At 41.6% G+C, this 16,800-nt stretch overlaps 1 protein-coding gene across 1 annotated transcript in view; it reads left to right on the forward strand.

The window, feature by feature from the left end:
* Positions 1 to 16,114, forward strand: part of LOC140491820 (hepatitis A virus cellular receptor 2 homolog) — a 30,988-nt gene extending 14,874 nt beyond the window's left edge. The window contains exons 4-7 of the mRNA XM_072590214.1: positions 9,108 to 9,178; positions 12,979 to 13,081; positions 15,198 to 15,222; positions 15,805 to 16,114. Coding sequence (XP_072446315.1) covers positions 9,108 to 9,178; positions 12,979 to 13,081; positions 15,198 to 15,222; positions 15,805 to 15,871 — 266 coding nt within the window. The 3' untranslated portion in view covers positions 15,872 to 16,114. The remainder of the gene's footprint in view (positions 1 to 9,107; positions 9,179 to 12,978; positions 13,082 to 15,197; positions 15,223 to 15,804) is intronic.
* The last annotated feature ends 686 nt before the right edge of the window (positions 16,115 to 16,800 follow it).

The following is a 16,800-nucleotide window of genomic DNA, read 5'->3' on the forward strand; positions in this document are numbered from 1 at the left end:
CTGACTGAATATTGCTGTAAATGTTTCATCTTTGCCTTTTGTGCTAATGTGCTGGGCTCCTCCATTGTTAAAGATGAAGTCTCAAACTCCTATTGGTGGTTTAATAGTCTGCGACCATTCATGACTGGATGTGACAGGGCTGCAGAGTTTAGACCCATCAGTTTGCGGTGGGATCATGTATCTCTGTCTGGTGCATGCTGCATACATGGCTTGGCTGAATGTTGGACAGCCCAACTGTATGGGCTCAGTCTGTCTTGTTCTGGGTTGTCTTCTCCTGTAATGAGAGAAAGGGAGAGATTGAATGAGGTGAGAATGGGTGACACAGCTTGTTGCTACTGATATAGCTGGGTGAAGGGTGGTGAGGTTTGTCAAGGAGATGAGTAGAGCATGCAGGGTTAATGGTGTGGAAGGTTGGGGTTTCAAAAGCAAGTAGGAGAGTATGTAGCAATCAATAGTGAGAGTGGTATCATTACAGCCTTGATGGGGGATGCGTGCAGTAGCAGAACTGGTGAGTGTGAGGTAGCAGAAAGAAGACTGTAGCATTTAACTTGGCACAGGAGAGAAAGTCATTGACCTTCTGTGGCATTGCTAGCCATTCCTACAGAACTTGGTGAAGAGACTGACCCAGGTAGTGACCTCAGACCAGGCTGCCAGGGTTTGGTGATGCACCCTCCTCAGCCTGCTCTCCTTGGCACCACCTGATTAGATTAGATTAGATTGCTTACAGTGTGGAAACAGGCCCTTCGGCCCAACAAGTCCACACCGACCCACCGAAGTGCAACCCACCCAGACACATGCCCCTACATTTACCCCTTCACCTAACACTATGGGCAATTTAGCGTGGCCAGTTCACCTAACCTGCACAATTTTAGATTGTGGGAGGAAACCGGAGCACCTGGAGGAAACCCACGCAGACACAGGGAGAATGTGCAACCTCCACACAGAGAGTCACCTGAGACGGGAATTGAACCCGGGTCTCTGGGGCTGTGAGGCAGCAGTGATCTTTGAACAGAATCTCCAAGCCCTTGTTGGAGAATCATGGTGCCCTTTTCCACTTCTCTGAAATATTCTGCAAACATCCTTGGCCAAGGAGTTCTGCTGTAGAATGACAGTGCTCATTCAGGTGAACAGAGATGTTTGAAAGATAGTGCAGGTGTAAGAAATGCTAGACCCATGGCAGATGTTTGCTGAGTGGTGAGAAATTCTGGGAATTGTGAGTGGTATGATGGGATTGGAATTGGACATGAGGGATGTGATAGCAGGGAATAAGTAGTTTATGAGGTGAGTTTGATATGATATAGTGTGTAAATTTACTCAGTCTTGTGGTGAAAAATGCTCCAAATAATTCAGACTTGGCCAGAAAAATGTAAGATGTAAACCACAGTTGGCAGAAGATTAGCTTTTAATTACAGATTTTTAACCCTCGTACAGCGAAACTAACTTTGTCCATATTTCTTGTGGGAAGTCAGTGGCTTTGAGATTTTTTTATGCATTTCAATGATGCATTTCATATTATTTCATATTGTTATGTTATATTTAATGTGAAGATCTTGTTCTGGTTGGTTACAAGTGCTAGAATGAAATGCAATAGATATTATTTCACAACTGTGTACCACGCCTGTGCAAAAATACACTGTGTTGGCTGAAAGGGAGGCTGCGACACTTGCACTATAAACAGAATATAAACCTGCATTGAGATAAATAAATAATCCCTGAATCTAATCTTCAGTTTTTAGTGGCTCCATTGTAGGCCTCCCAAACAACCAAAAATACTCGTCAAAATGACACATTGTTCCAGCACATTTTATTGAATTAGTCCTACAAATCACACATTTCAGGATGTGAGTACATTTATTGTCTGAACCAGCACAAGTCAGCCCTTCCCCACTCCATCCCCTCAAACAGCAACTTTCCAGGTTGGTACTACCTGCTGTGCTATCAGCTTCAAAACTTCCCAATGCATTGAGCAATGCTCTTGTAGGTTATTCAATCATCTTTTACTTGCAGTGTGCACCATTTCAGAGAATGGAAAGTACAGGATGTATTGAAAAGTTGGAGGGAGAATACCTGGAACTGGTGCTTATTGAGAATGGAACTAGGAAACAGGACATCTTCCTCATTTCATTCCGAGAATGAATGAGTAAAATTAAAGCAACTGTAGCCTCTTTATTCCTTCAGGGTTTCAGTATAGATTAGTGGAGGTTGTTGCTTTCCTGCCTTGCAGCTGCTTACTCATGTTTACCACAGTATCACTTCTGGCAACACGTTTAACAACACAATGTTAGTAGCAACGTCTACTGTTGCATTGTTTTAGCACCTGTTGTAAAAATAGCCATAAGTACCTATGTGTTGTGTTAATCCCTTTTAGTGAGAAACTCATACTTCAGTGCAAGTTCAAAATGATTTCTCTTATCAAAGGCCAGGCCCCCTAAAATACTTTAAGAAGGTAGCCCAGACCCTAACCTTGCTAGTTGTCTTAAGCAGGCGTAACACGGATATTCCAGGAGGGATGCAGCTGGTCAAACCACATAGTTTTAACTAAAACAGAATTTATTTACAAGATTACTGAGTATAACACAAACAAAGTGAACAGAATAGCAAATAATTTAACTTATCCAATTGTCCCAACTTCATGATGCTGTTCCAAATACTTGCAACAATCCCCAAAAAAACACCTCTTGGCACAACAGGTAAATCAAACCCAGGGTCTTACAGGAGAGAGTCAGAGAGATGGATGATCAGCATGGACCCACTTTTCTGAGTCCAGCAGCATCAACACTTCCTGACTGCTTTCGGTGAATAGCCAGACCAAACCAAACCAGTGATAGGCTGAACTGGGAGAACTGGCCACTCCCCTTTCATTGTACAGGTTTTTTTAAAAACTTGAATACCTTTCTTCCTGAGGCAGAATCTATTAGCTATAACCAGATTGGCCCTAAAACCCTTCAACTTAGACTTTTTGGAGTCTGTGTCTTCTACAAACTCTCAGAAACAAAAAGCCAAGGACAGCATCACCTTTTTAAAGGAACAGCATCATCACACTTCAGAATATTTAAATCTTGAAACGTTTCAATAGATAATGTCAAATTTAATCCCTGAATACATAAATGTAAGAACTAGGAGCACAATTCGATCAGATAGCCTATTAAATCTGCTTTGCCACCCATTATGATCACTGCTGATCTTTGGCCTCAACTCCACTTTCCCACCTACATCCCAATCCCTTGATTCCCAGTGAGACCAAACATCTATCTAGCTCAGCTTTAAATATGTATTGAATTGTAGTCTAGGGCATTAATTCTGCCAAATATCTTAATGAAATACAGTTTCAAAATCTTCTGAGGAAGGGTCACTGGACCTGCAATATTAAGTCTATTTGCTCTTCACAGCTGCTTCCAGACCTGCTGAGTTTCTTCAGCAATTTCAGTTTCTGTTGTGACTAATATACAGCTTCCAGTTATTGAGTGTGTTGCTGGAAAAGCACAGCAGATCAGACAGCATCTGAGGAGCAGGAGAATCGACGTTTCAGGCATAAGCTCCTCATCAGGAATGAGGCTTATGGGCCAGGGGCTGAAAGATGAATGGGAAGGAGTGGGATTGAGGGGGAAGGTAGCTGAGAAAGCAATAGATCGATGAAGGTGGGGGAGAAGGCAGCTACCTTCCCCCCAACCCAACTCTCCTCCCATTTATCTCTCAGCTCCCTTGGGCCACAAGCCTCATTCCTGATGAAGGGCTCATGCCTGAAACGTCGATTGTCCTGCTCCTCAGATGCTGCCTGACCTGCTGTGCATTTCCAGCAACACACTCTCAACTCTGATCTCCAGCATCTGCAGTCCTCACTTTCTCCTAGCTTCCAGTTATTACCTAGTAAAGGAAACCTGCATTTATCTCTTGCTTTTCACATCCTCAGAACATTCCCTTAATTTAAAAATCATTTAAAAATATGAACACAGTTATTACAATTGCTACTGAAATTCAAATTACTTTTGTTAGTATCAGCTTTAGATAATGCTGAAACTCAAGAAAATTAAGTATAGACTTCCAGAGTTTCTGGGACATGCACAAATCACTTCAGTTAAGTGTTCAACCATCAATATGAAGACCTCTAGCATTCCAGCTGACTGATCTTTCTGTTTTCCTTGAGAAAACATCATGTTGAAACTCAATGTGTGTTGGACGAATGTGACTGCATCTCCATCATAAAACACAAATACCTTAGCTTTCTCAAAATCTCAAGGTATGAAAAGGCACAGCACAGGATATTTATCAACCTAACACATCACCTTATTTGAAAAAAAGGAATTTAGACTTGATCATGAGTGAGTTGCCAGATTTGTTGCCTGCTGTTAAAACATTAACAATCAACTCAATAACTCGAGGTCAAGGTCTATATGTTCCTAAGACGGTGAAGGGCAAGTTTGGCAGGAATAGGGAACCCTGAATGACAAGAGATAATAATGCTTTGACTAGTAAAAAGGAGGTGTGGCTCAGGTGCAGGTAGCTGGGATCAAGGGAGTATATGGGTTTACTGGAGAAGGAAATCAGGAGGGCAAAAAGGGGGCACGAGATAGCCTTGGCTGGGAAGATTAGGGTGAATCTAAAGAGATATTTTAAGTATGTTAAAGGAAGAAGAATAACTAGAGAGAGAATAGGCCCCTTTAAGGACCAGAGTGGATATGGTATGTTTAGAGCTACAGGAGGTGGACGAGGTTCTCAATGAACATTTCTCCCCTGTGTTTATCATGGAGAAAGACATAAAGACTTGGGAACTTGAGGAAATTAGTGATGATATCTTGGGGACAGTCCATATCACAGTAGAGGACGTGTTGGATGTTTTAGAATGTATGAAAGTGGATAAATCTTCTGGTCCAGATTAGATATATGCAAGAATACTGCAAGAGGCTACTCAAGAAATTGTGGGTACCCTGGCTGATATTTTTGCATCGGGTGAGGTCTTGGAAGACTGGAAGGTAGTGAATGTTATGCCATTGTTCAAGAAAGGCTGCAAAGAAAAGCCTGGAAAATATAAACCAATAAGCTTAACATCTGTGGTGGGTAAGTTACTTGAGATGTTTCTGAGGGATAAGATGTACATGCATTTGGAATGATTGGATTTGATTAGGAGTAGTCAACATGGCTTTGTGAATGGGAGATCATATCTTACAAATTTGTTAGCATTCTTTGAAGTGACCAGGAAGGTTGATGAGGGCACGGTGGTAGACTGTTTATTTGGATTTCAGTAAGGTCTTTGATAAGGTTCCACATGGTAGGCTGCTCTGGAAGGTTAGATTGCTTGGAATCCAGAGTAAGCAAATTGGGAACAAAATTGGCTTGATGGTAGGAAGCAGAGGGTAATAGTGGAAGGATGCTGGTCAGACTGAAGGCCTGTGACTAGTGGAGTACCTTGGGTTGGTGCTGGGCCCATTGCTGCTACTTATCTATATCAATGATTTGGATGAGAATGCACAAGGTGTGTTTAGTAACTTTGCTGATGACACTAAAATAAAAGGTATCGTGGACAATAAGAGAGGTTATCGGAAATGGCAGCAGGACCTTGATCAGCTGGGGTAGTAGACCGAGAAATGGCAAATGGAGTTTAATGTTGATAAGTGTGAAGTCTTGCATTCTGGAAAGTAAATCCAGGTAGGAGTTTCATGGTGAATGCTAAGGCCTTAAGGGTTGTGGTGGAACAGAGTGATCTTGGAGTTCAGGTTCACAGTTCTCTGAAAGTGGAGTCACAGGGCAGTAAAGAAGACTTTTGGCACACTGGCATTGAGTATAGAAGTTAGGAAGTTATATTGTATTTACACACAATATTGGTGAGGCCACAGTTGCAGTATTCTGTTCAGTTCTGGTCATCTTGTTATAGGAACAATGCTATTAAACTGGAAAGAGTGCAGAAAAAAAATTACAAGGATGCTGCCTAGACTCAATGGTCTGAATTATAGGGAGAGGTTGGACAAGCTAGGACCTTTTTATTTAGAGCATAGGAGACTGAGTGGTATAAGGATCATGAGAGGCATGGATCGGGTGAATGCACTCAGTCTTTTTCCCAGGTTTGGGGAATCGAGACTAGAAGGCATCAGTTTTAAGTTAGAGGGGCAATGTTTTTACACAGAGGGTGTTACGCATATGGAATGAGCTTCCAGTGGAAGTGGTTGAGGCAGGTACATTAACAACATTTAAAAGGCATTTGGACAAATACATGGATAGGAAGGTTTAGAAGGATATGGGCCAAGTGCAGGGAAATGGGGTTAACATGGACGGACATTTTGATCAGCATGGACCAGTTTGAGCCAAAGGGCCTGTCTTCCTGCTGTAGGACTCTATGACTTTGCAGATAGAAAGACTCCCTGAAAGTCATTGAATGAGCTGCAAGGCAGCTACACAGCAAAGGTAATAAACAGCCCGTTTCAACTTCATTTACTACTGGGAACTAACCTCCTGACAATTCAACTGCTCGATGTCTCACTTACTGAGAATCCAGAAATTATTTGATTCGCTATCGTTTATAATGAAATTGTATTAATTTTCTCTTCAAATTCATAAGATGATTCCTGGCCTCCTGGCTCATTTCCAAAGTTTAACTGTGGGAATATGAGGTTTCTTAGATTCCTTACAGTGTGGAAACAGGCCCTTCGGCCCAACAGGCCCTCATCGACCCGGCGAAGTGCAACCCACCCAGACCCATTCCCCTACATTTATCCCTTCACCTAACACTACAGGCAATTTAGCATGACCAATTCACCTAACCTGCACATTTTTGGACTGTGGGAGGAAACCAGAGCAAACCCGGGGGGAACATGCAAACTTCACACAGTCAGTCACCTGAGGCGGGAATTGAACCCAGGTCTCTGGCGCTGTGAGGCAGCAGTGCTAACCACTGTGCCACCGTGCCGCCCACAGAGAACACATTTCCCACAGACTTAATAGTACATAGCTCAAGTGTCAGTCTGCGGAAGAGGTGCTAGGATCTGAGACTAGATGGTAAGATTCAATGCAAGGGGCCTAACAGGGAAGGCAGATGAACTCAGGGCATGGTTAGGAACATGGGACTGGGATATCATAGTAATTACGGAAATATGGCTCAGAAATGGGCTGGACTGGCAGTTAAATGTTCCAGGATACATATGCTACAGGAAGGAGAGAAAGGGAGGCAAGAGAGGAGGGGGAGTGGCATTTTTGATAAGGGATAGCATTACAGCTGTGCTGAGGGAGGATATTCCCAGAAATACATCCAGGGAAATAATTTGTGTGGAACTGAGAAATAAGAAAGGGATGATCACCTTACTGGGGTTGTATTATAGACCCCCTAATAGTCAGAGGGAAATTGAGAAACAAATTTGTAAGGAGATCTCAGCTATCTGTAAAAATAGTGGTTATAGTAGGGGATTTTAACTTTCCAAACATGGACTGGGACTGCCATAGTATTAAGGATTGAGATGGAGAGGAATTTGTTAAGTGTGTACAAGACAATTTTCTGATTCAGTATGTGGATGTACCTACGAGACAAGGTGCAAACTTGACCTACTCTTGGGAAATAAGGCAGGGCAGGTGACTGAGGTGTCAGTGGGGGAGCACTTTGGGACCAGTGACCATAATTCTATTAGATTTAAAATAGTGATGGAAAAGGATAGACCAGGTCTAAAAGTTGAAATTCTAAATTGGAGATTGGCCAATTTTGATGGTTTTAGGCAAGAACTTTCGAAAGCTGATTGGAGGCAGATGTTTGCAGGTAAAGGGACGGCTGGAAAATGGGAAGCCTTCAGAAATGAGATAACGAGAATCCAAAGAAAGTATATTCCTGTCAGGGTGAAAGGAAAGGCTGGTAGGTATAGGGAATGCTGGATGGCTAGAGAAATTGAGGGTTTGGTTAAGTAAAAGAAGGAAGCATATGTCAGAATAGACAGGACAGATCGAGTGAATCCTTAGAAGAGTATAAAGGAAGTAGGAGTATACTTAAGAGGGAAATCAGGAGGGCAAAAAGGGGACATGAGAGAGATTTGGCAAATAGAATTAAGGAGAATCCAGAGGGCTTTTACAAATACATTAAGGACAAAAGGGTAACTAGGGAGAGAATAGGGCCCCTCAAAGATCAGCAAGGCGGCTTTTGTGCGGAGCCACAGGAAATGGGGAAGATACTAAATGAGTATTTTGCATCAGTATTTACTATGGAAAAAGATATGGAAGATGTAGACTGTAGGGAAATAGATGGTGACATCTTGCAAAAGGTCCAGATTACAGAGGAGGAAGTGCTGGATGTCTTGAAATGCATAAAAATGGATAAATCCCCAGGACCTAATCAGGTGTACCCGAGAACTCTTTGGAAAGCTAAAGACATGATTGCTGGGCCTCTTGCTGAGATATTTGTATCATCGATAGTCACAGGTGAGGTGCCGGAAGACTGGAGGTTGGCTAACGTGGTGCCACTGTTTAAGAAGGGCGGTAAAGACAAGCCAGGAAACTATAGACCAGTGACACTGATGTCAGTGGTGGGCACATTGTTGGAGGGAATCCTGAGGGACAGGATGTACATGTATTTAGAAAGGCAAGGACTGATTAGGGATAGTCAACATGGCTTTGTGCATGGGAAATCATGCCTCACAAACTTCATTGAGTTTTTTGAGGAAGCAACAAAGAGGATTGATGAGGGCAGAGCGGTAGATGTGACCTATATGGACTTTAGTAAGGCGTTCGACAAGGTCCCCCATGGGAGACTGATTAGCAAGGTTAGATCTCATGGAATACAGGGAGAACTAACCATTTTGATACAGAAGGGTTTGGAGGGATATGGGCTGAGTGCTGGCAGGTGGGACAAATTGGGTTGGGATATCTGGTCGGCATGGACGGGTTGGACAGAAGGGTCTGTTTCCATACTGTACATCTCTATGACTCTACAACTCTAATAGATTTTACAGCTTGTATGAAACATAGGTTTTATGTATGTTTGAAATGTATTTTTAGGATGAATATTGCACAATGAATTTGACAATAGCACAATTGTGGATCCTTCCTGTGGAATACTTTCTCAATGTCCCACTTTATTTTCACATCAAACTTTACACATTATCTGTGGTATCAACTCAACTTACATGATTTCTCTTCAGGCATTACAGGAAATCTGAATTCCGCTTTTACAACACCTCCTGCAGAGACCAGCAACCTTGTTAAAAATATTGTGAGTATACATTAAAGGTTTAAGATTTTAAAACAAAGCCAAAATCATATAAAATGTTGGAACATTTTTATTGTATGCATTGGGATACTGTTTTTCAGTCTTTCAATATTTACATGAAATGTTAGTGCTCCACTGGGCGATTTATATTCCGTATTAAGCCTAGTTCAAATTTTATAAAGTTTGAAGAAATTAATGGTAACAATACATCGATATTTCAGAAAACTTCTACAAACTTGTATACCTTTATTCACAAAGGAGAAGAATATGGAGGATATAAGATTAATTTGAGGTATACTAGCATGCTAGGGCATTTTGAGGTCAAGAAAGAAATGGTGTTAGGTCTCTTTAAGAGCATTAAAGTGGATAAGTCCCCAGGGCCCGATGGGATAAACTTCAGGTTATTGGGACAGTCAAGAGAGGACATGACCAGTAACTTGCCCAAGATCTTTGTATTCCTTATAGCTCCAGGAGAAGTTTCTGAGTACTGGAAAATAGCTAATGTTGTTCCTCTGTTCAAGAAGGGAAATAGGGAGAATTCAGGAAATTATAGGCCGCTGAGTCTCACATCAGAAGTTCAGAAGCTATTTGACAGGATTCTTTAGGGATAGAATTTATGTGCATTTGGAAGAGCATAGCCTAATTAAGGGCAGTCAATGTGGCTTTGTGCAGGTCAGGTCATGTCTTACTAACTTGGTTGATTTTTTTGAGGAAGTGACAAAACCGATCAATGAGGCTAAATCAGTAGATATTGTTTACGTGGATTTTAATAAGGCTTTCGACAAGGTCCCTCATAGTAGGCTCATTAAGAAGATTACAATGTATGGGAGCTATGGGAGCAATGTTTGTATTTAGAATTGGCATGCCCATAGTAGGCAGGGTGTAGTGGTGGAAGGGTGTTTCTGGCTGAAGGTCTGTGGCTAGTGACGTTCCACAGGGATCCATTTGGGACCTCTGCTGTTTGTGATATATATAAATGACTTGGATGAAAACATAGATCAATGGGTTAGTAAGTTTGAAGATGACACAAAGATCAAAGGAGTTGTGAGTAGTGCAGAAAGTTCTCAAAGGATACAGTGGGATATAGATCAGTTGCAGAAATGGACAGAGAAATGGCAAATGGTGTTTAATCTGGGCAAGTGTGAGGTGTTGCAGTTTGGGAGATCAAATGTTAAGGGAAAAATATACAGTTAATGGCAGGAGTCAAAGAGTATGGTGCTGGAAAAGCACAGCTGGTCAGGCAGCATCTGAGGAACAGGAGAATTGACATTTCGGGCATAAGCCCTTCATCAGGCATGAGGCTTGTAGGCCATGGGAGCTGAGATATAATTGGGAGGGGGTCTGGCTGGGGGAAGATAGCTAGGAATGCAATAGCTAGATGAAGGTGTGGGTAATGGTGATAGGTTGGAGAGGAGAGTGGAGTGGATAGGTGGGAAGGAAGATGGACAGGTAGGACTGCTCAAAAAGGGAGTGCCAAGTTGGTGTCATTGGGATAAGGTGGGGAAGCTGGTGAAATCCACATTGATCCCATGTGGTTGGAGGGTTCCAAGGCAGAAGATGAAGTGTTCTTCCTCCAGGTGTCCGGTGGTCAGGGTTTGGCGATGGAGGAGGCCCATGACCTGCATGTCCTTGGCGGAGTGGGAAGGGGAGTTGAAGTGTTCAGCCATGGGGCGGTTGGTTAGTGTGGGTGTCCCAGAGATGTTCTCTGAAATGATCCACAAGTTGGCGTCCTGTCTCCCCAATGTAGAGGAGACCACATTGGGTGCAATGGACACAGTAGATGACATGTGTGGAAGTGCAGGTAAACTTCTGTCGGATGTGGAAGGATCCTTTGGGGCAGGACCCTGAACAACATTGATGTACAGAGGGATATTGGGGTCCTAGTCCATAGCTCCCTGAAAGTGGCCACACAAGTAGATATGATGGTAAAGAAAGCATATGGCATGTTTGCCTTTATTGGTTAGGGCATTGAATATAAGAGTCATGAAGGATGTTGCAGTTTTATAAAGCTTTAGTTTAGCCACATTCAACTTAGTTAAGTACCGCATTCAGTTCTGGTTGCCATACAGGAAGAATGCGGAGTCTTTGGAGAGGGGGCAGAAGAGGTTTGCAGGATGCTGCTTGGATTAGAGGATGTAAGTTATAAGGAGAGGCTAGAAAAACTGAGATTGTTTCCTTTGAAGCACTGCAGGCTGAGGGAAGACCTGGTAGGCCTTTCTCAAATTATGGGGGCCATAAATAAGGTTATACAGTTAGTCTTTTTTTGTAGAGATGAAATGTCTAATACTGGAGGGCATGCATTTAAGGTAAGTTGGGAAAGCTCAAAGGATTTGTGAAGGTTAAGTTTTTTACACAGAAAGAAGTAGGAGTCTGGATCACATTGCCGGGGTAGTGGTAGAAGAAGATATGATGGGGACATTTAAAGGGCTTTTAAAAAGCACATGAGTAAGCAAAGATTGGAGGGATATAGTCCATGGGCAGGCAGAAGGGATTAGTTTAATTTGCCATCATGTTTGGCACAACACTGTGGGCCGAAGGGCCTGTTCCTGTGCTGTACTATTCTACATTGTGTTCTATTCAGCCCAATTTGTCCATAATTCCCAAACTACGTCAAATCATTGTGTAACTTGAATTTCTGGTATTTGGTGCACATGATTAAAATACACAGTCATAGAACCTTGAAAACTGATGAACCTCCGAAGAGAAATAATCGCTATGGCCAGTTGCCCCTATTCCTCAATTGTGGATCATTGCGAAAGCTCCAGACAGTCAGTTTTGTTGCAATGACACCAACAACCACCATAATTTTTATTCATTCAAGTTGTATGGATGTTGGTGACTGAGCCATCCCTAGTTGCTGGTGATGGCGAATTGCCTTCTCAAATGGCTGCAGTTAATTTAGTGAAGGTAGACCCACAGTTCTGTTAGAGAGGGAGCTTCAGGAATTTGATTCAGTGATACTGAAGGAGTGTGACTCTTTCCAATTCACAATGGTGCATGGCTTGGAAGGTAACTTGCAGGTTTGGTAGTTCCGATGTATCTGATACCCTTGTCCTTCTAGGTGGTAGATATTATGGGTTTGGAAAGTGCTACTGAAAAAGTCTTTATGAAATTCTGCAGAGTAGCTTGTAGATGCTTGCTGCCACTGAACATCAGTGGTGGAGGGAGCAGCTGTTTATGGATGTGATGCCAATTAATTGGGCTAAATTGTTCTGGATGGCATCAAGTTCCTTAAAGTGCTGATAGAGTAAGTGGGGAGTATTACATCTATAGTGTTAGGCTTTAAAAATATCTCCAAACCAGACCATTAAAGGTTAATCATTAAGAGTTAATTGGACATGGCAACCAGCAATTGGAGTAAAGTAGAAAGTACATGAAAAACAGGACTATTGCAAAATCAGCCTGTTTTGATTTGATGGGGATCCATCTGACATTGAGGGTCAGTGAGAACTGTCCACTTGTGGTGGTTTACACCTGGACTTCTTTTCTACCTACTTTGAAGGGCTAGAAAAGTACTGAAATTATGAAATGTGGAATTTTTGTGAATACAATTATCATGGTGTATAATTATTGAGAAAAAGCTTTGCAACTTAGCGAGTTTTGAGAAGATTTGCAACTTACTCCCGACAATAGAAATACATAATGTAAAGTAGAGGACAAAAATGTCTGAATTTTTAAATATCTCTTTGGTTTAAGGGTGAATTGTAAAGAAAAGACAATGAACATCTCTGTAATTTTACATTGACATCTCTTCATATAGAATGCATTTCAAGTAAGTGTTACTTAATCTTACTGTGTTCCAGGACGAAAGTTCATCAACTGCACATCTTCAAGTTTGGACTGGCATTGGCTTGGGGATTTTAATCTTTCTCACTGGAATAGCTATATTTATCTTCAAGAAGAAGTGTAAGTAATGATCTTAGTTCTTCTGATTTACTGCCTCTACCTGGAACTTTTACATTGTGGTCCTTATTCTGATGGTAGTAGCAGAAACCATTCAGCACAGAAGGAAATTGCAAGTGCAGCAGGACAATGGAAATCTTGATGCTCTATACAAAAAAACCAGCACCACCACCCAAGAAAGATTATATTGCAGTACTATGGGAGGAGGGGGCATCAACAGTTGCAACAATGCTGGCTTTGACAGACCAACAGTGTAGTATGATAATTGACATGACTAAGCTTTAGGACCAGGGCTCAGGAATCGTATTGGGAGCAATGTTCACTCTAAAGCTGCACGGTTGTTACGTGTATGCAGCTGCTCTGTAGGTCCACGCAGGGTGACTGACAAGTTGACACCATTCACATCATTGACTTTCAGTTCCATAAAGGACAAGTATAACTCATTTTAAGCACTGACTTCTTGACTGCAGATAGCCTCATTCATCAGGAATCCATAAAAAGTGATATTGACCCTCTGTGGTCAAAGGAGAAAGTGAGGACTGCAGATGCTGGAGATCTGAGCTGAAAATGTGTTGCTGGAAAAGCGCAGCAGGTCAGGCAGCATCCAAGGAGCAGGAGAATCGACGTTTCGGGCATGAGCCCTTCTTCCTGAAGAAGGGCTCATGCCCGAAACGTCGATTCTCCTGCTCCTTGGATGCTGCCTGACCTGCTGCGCTTTTCCAGCAACACATTTTCATCTCTGTGCTCAAAAGCAATGCAAAGCACATAGGCAGACCACCTCCAGGTAAACACAACATAAGTGAACACTGAAAAGAATGAACTATAAGGTATATTCTTTGCAAGTACGTGACTTGTATGTGTGATCCTACTTGCAAAACAACCTGACAGAACCGTACAAGTCAAAGGTGTGCCTGGACTCCAATATACAGTGTCAAAGAGTTGAGTTAGTGTGTGAATTTGTCCAAGAAGCCATTGATTTTCAGATGTTTCTGCATAAGTGAAGAATTGTGGAAGGTGATGTTCAAGGTGTATGAAGGGACTTTGGGCTGCACACACAGCTGGATGATGAAATTTTGTTTTGTTCATTCATGAGCTGTAGAAATCTCAGGCTAGGCCATTTATCACAAATTACTAATTGTCAAAGGCAGTTAATAATTGCCCACATTGCTGTGGGTTTGGAGTTATATACAAGCCAAACTGGTAAGTATGACAGACTTCCTTCCCTAAAGGGCAATAACGGTTTTTACATTTTTATGACAATGGTTGCATAGTCACTCTTAAGCTAGGTTTTAATTCCAAATCTTTGCTGAATTCAAATTTTGCCATTTGTTACGATAGGATTTGAACTCCTATCTAAAGAATATCTCCCTGGGTTCTGTATTATTGCCCAGTGACATTATACTACACCTTCACCTCCTGCAAGCAGTGGCTGAGCCAATCATTCAGTGAGCTACAGCCACCAGGTGCCCTCTGTGAGTTACATCTCATGAACTTTTCATGGAAGAATAGAGGAATTGGAAGAGGTGGAAAAATAAGGTGAGTTAAGATAACAATGCAATACAAATGCAGGGAAATAAGACATGCACCACTCCTAATTCCTAAATTACCAGTTAAAATTGGATTAGATTACTTACAGTGTGGAAACAGGCCCTTTGGCCCAACAAGTCCACACTGACCCGCCACCCACACACTTACCCCTTCACCTAACACTACAGGCAATTTAGCATGGCCAATTCACCTGACCTGCACATCTTTGAACTGTTGGAGGAAACCGGTGCATGCGGAGGAAACCCATGTACACATAGGGAGAATGTGCAAACTCCACACAGTCAGTCACCTGAGGCGAGAATTGAACCTGGGTCTCTAGCACTGTAAGGCAGTAGTGCTAACCACTATGCCACTGTGCCGCCCTGGATGTTTTTTCACTCTCGCCATTTTTTTCAATTTTCTTGCCATTGCCAATGGTACACCAGGAAGGGGAATATTCCACCATTTACTTTAAAATAAAAGACAGATGTCATTTTAAAAATAATGATACTACAAAATAAAAATATGTTCCAAAATGGAGGCTGTGGAAATGTTTGCTATTCCTTAACTGATGTGTATTTTTGTCTTTTAGTGAAAGATTTCCAAAAAGATGACAGGTAAAATTTCAATCTTAAACTATTTCTTTCGAAAGCAAATTTTATCACTGATACTTTACTCATTTAGGGTGTAGGTTTGCTCACTGAGCTATAGGTTTGATATCCAGATGTTTCATTACCTAGCTAGGTAACATCATCAGTGGCGACCTCCAAGTGAAGCGAAGCTGTTGTCTCCTGCTTTCTATTTATATCTTTCTCCTGGATGGGGTTCCTGGCAAAGACATGCCAGAGAATTCCTAGAGGCCTGGCACTCCAACCACAACGCCATAAACAAACACATAGATCCAGATGCCATCTATCAACCCCTCAGAAAATGAACAGGAAATGACATCACCACAAACTCCAGGAATCCCCATCCAGGAGAAAGATATAAATACAAAGCAGGAGACAACAGCTTCGCTTCACTTGGAGGTCACCACTGATGATGTTACCTAGCCAGGTAATGAAACGTCTGGATATCAAACATACAGCTCAGCAAGCAAACCTACACCCTAAACGTCAACCTGAGTTACAAACCTTGCAAATACTTTACTCATTTTAACACTGTTTATTTATTTTTGTACTCTCTGTTTGTACCCACAGTGCAAAAAGTGCTATTGGAATACACATGCATCATGCGGCAGAAGAAAACGTATATAATGTTGAATGACTGACTTAGCTTTTAAGGTAGATGGCAGGATTAATTAATTCAGATAATGCAATCTATATATCTTTATGCTGGCATCAATTTAGAAACAAAATCATTCATGGGAATGTGTGTTTCACTGGCTCAGCTAGCTTTTATTGACTAAGATAGGATGATCAGTCTGGCTATTTAATGATGAATTTATGGACCTCACTACACAGCAGTGCCCTAGTATCCAGCTACAAAATAAATCCTTCTTTCCTCTTACAGTCAATATTCCTTCGAGTTTTTTTTCAGCGATAAAACAAGAACCACTTATAAGGCAAACATCATTTTAACATGATGGATGTTTGTGTATCCTATTCTTGTTTGAAGAATGGAGAGCCACAGATGCTCTGTCTAGGATATGTCTTTGAGAGATATTGGGAACAAGGAAAGGCTATTCTGACCTTTGGGCTTATTCCACTATTTAATAAGAAGAGCAGTTTATTTGTATTGCCTTTAAAATCTATTCCAGTCTTGAATTTTAAAATTCTTAAGCATTCACAGCTTTTTGGAGAGACACTTCTAAATTGTTCAATCATAAAAAATCCTGCTTTCAAATCCTGACTAAATTCTGACTTTAAGACTATGCCCCCTGGTGTTTGACACCCCCATCAGGTTTTCCACATCTGTCTTAACTAATTCTTTAAACATCTTTAAAAAACTCAACAATTTCAGACCTCACTGTCCTACACTCAAGAGAATACAAGTCAAGTTAATGCAATTATTTTCATTAATTTAATCCAACAAGCCCATTGAAAGCAAAATCCACTAAATGAGTACAGTATTGTGTTTGGGTTTATAATTATAAACTAATAAAAGAGGTAGGCTTGTAGAAACTTGAACCAGAAACAGTTTATTCTGCATCTTTACAGCTGCACAGTCTGAACAAGAATGACCATGGAGCTCCG

This window comes from Chiloscyllium punctatum, chromosome 20, assembly GCF_047496795.1.
Source record: "Chiloscyllium punctatum isolate Juve2018m chromosome 20, sChiPun1.3, whole genome shotgun sequence".
Lineage (NCBI taxonomy): Eukaryota > Metazoa > Chordata > Chondrichthyes > Orectolobiformes > Hemiscylliidae > Chiloscyllium > Chiloscyllium punctatum.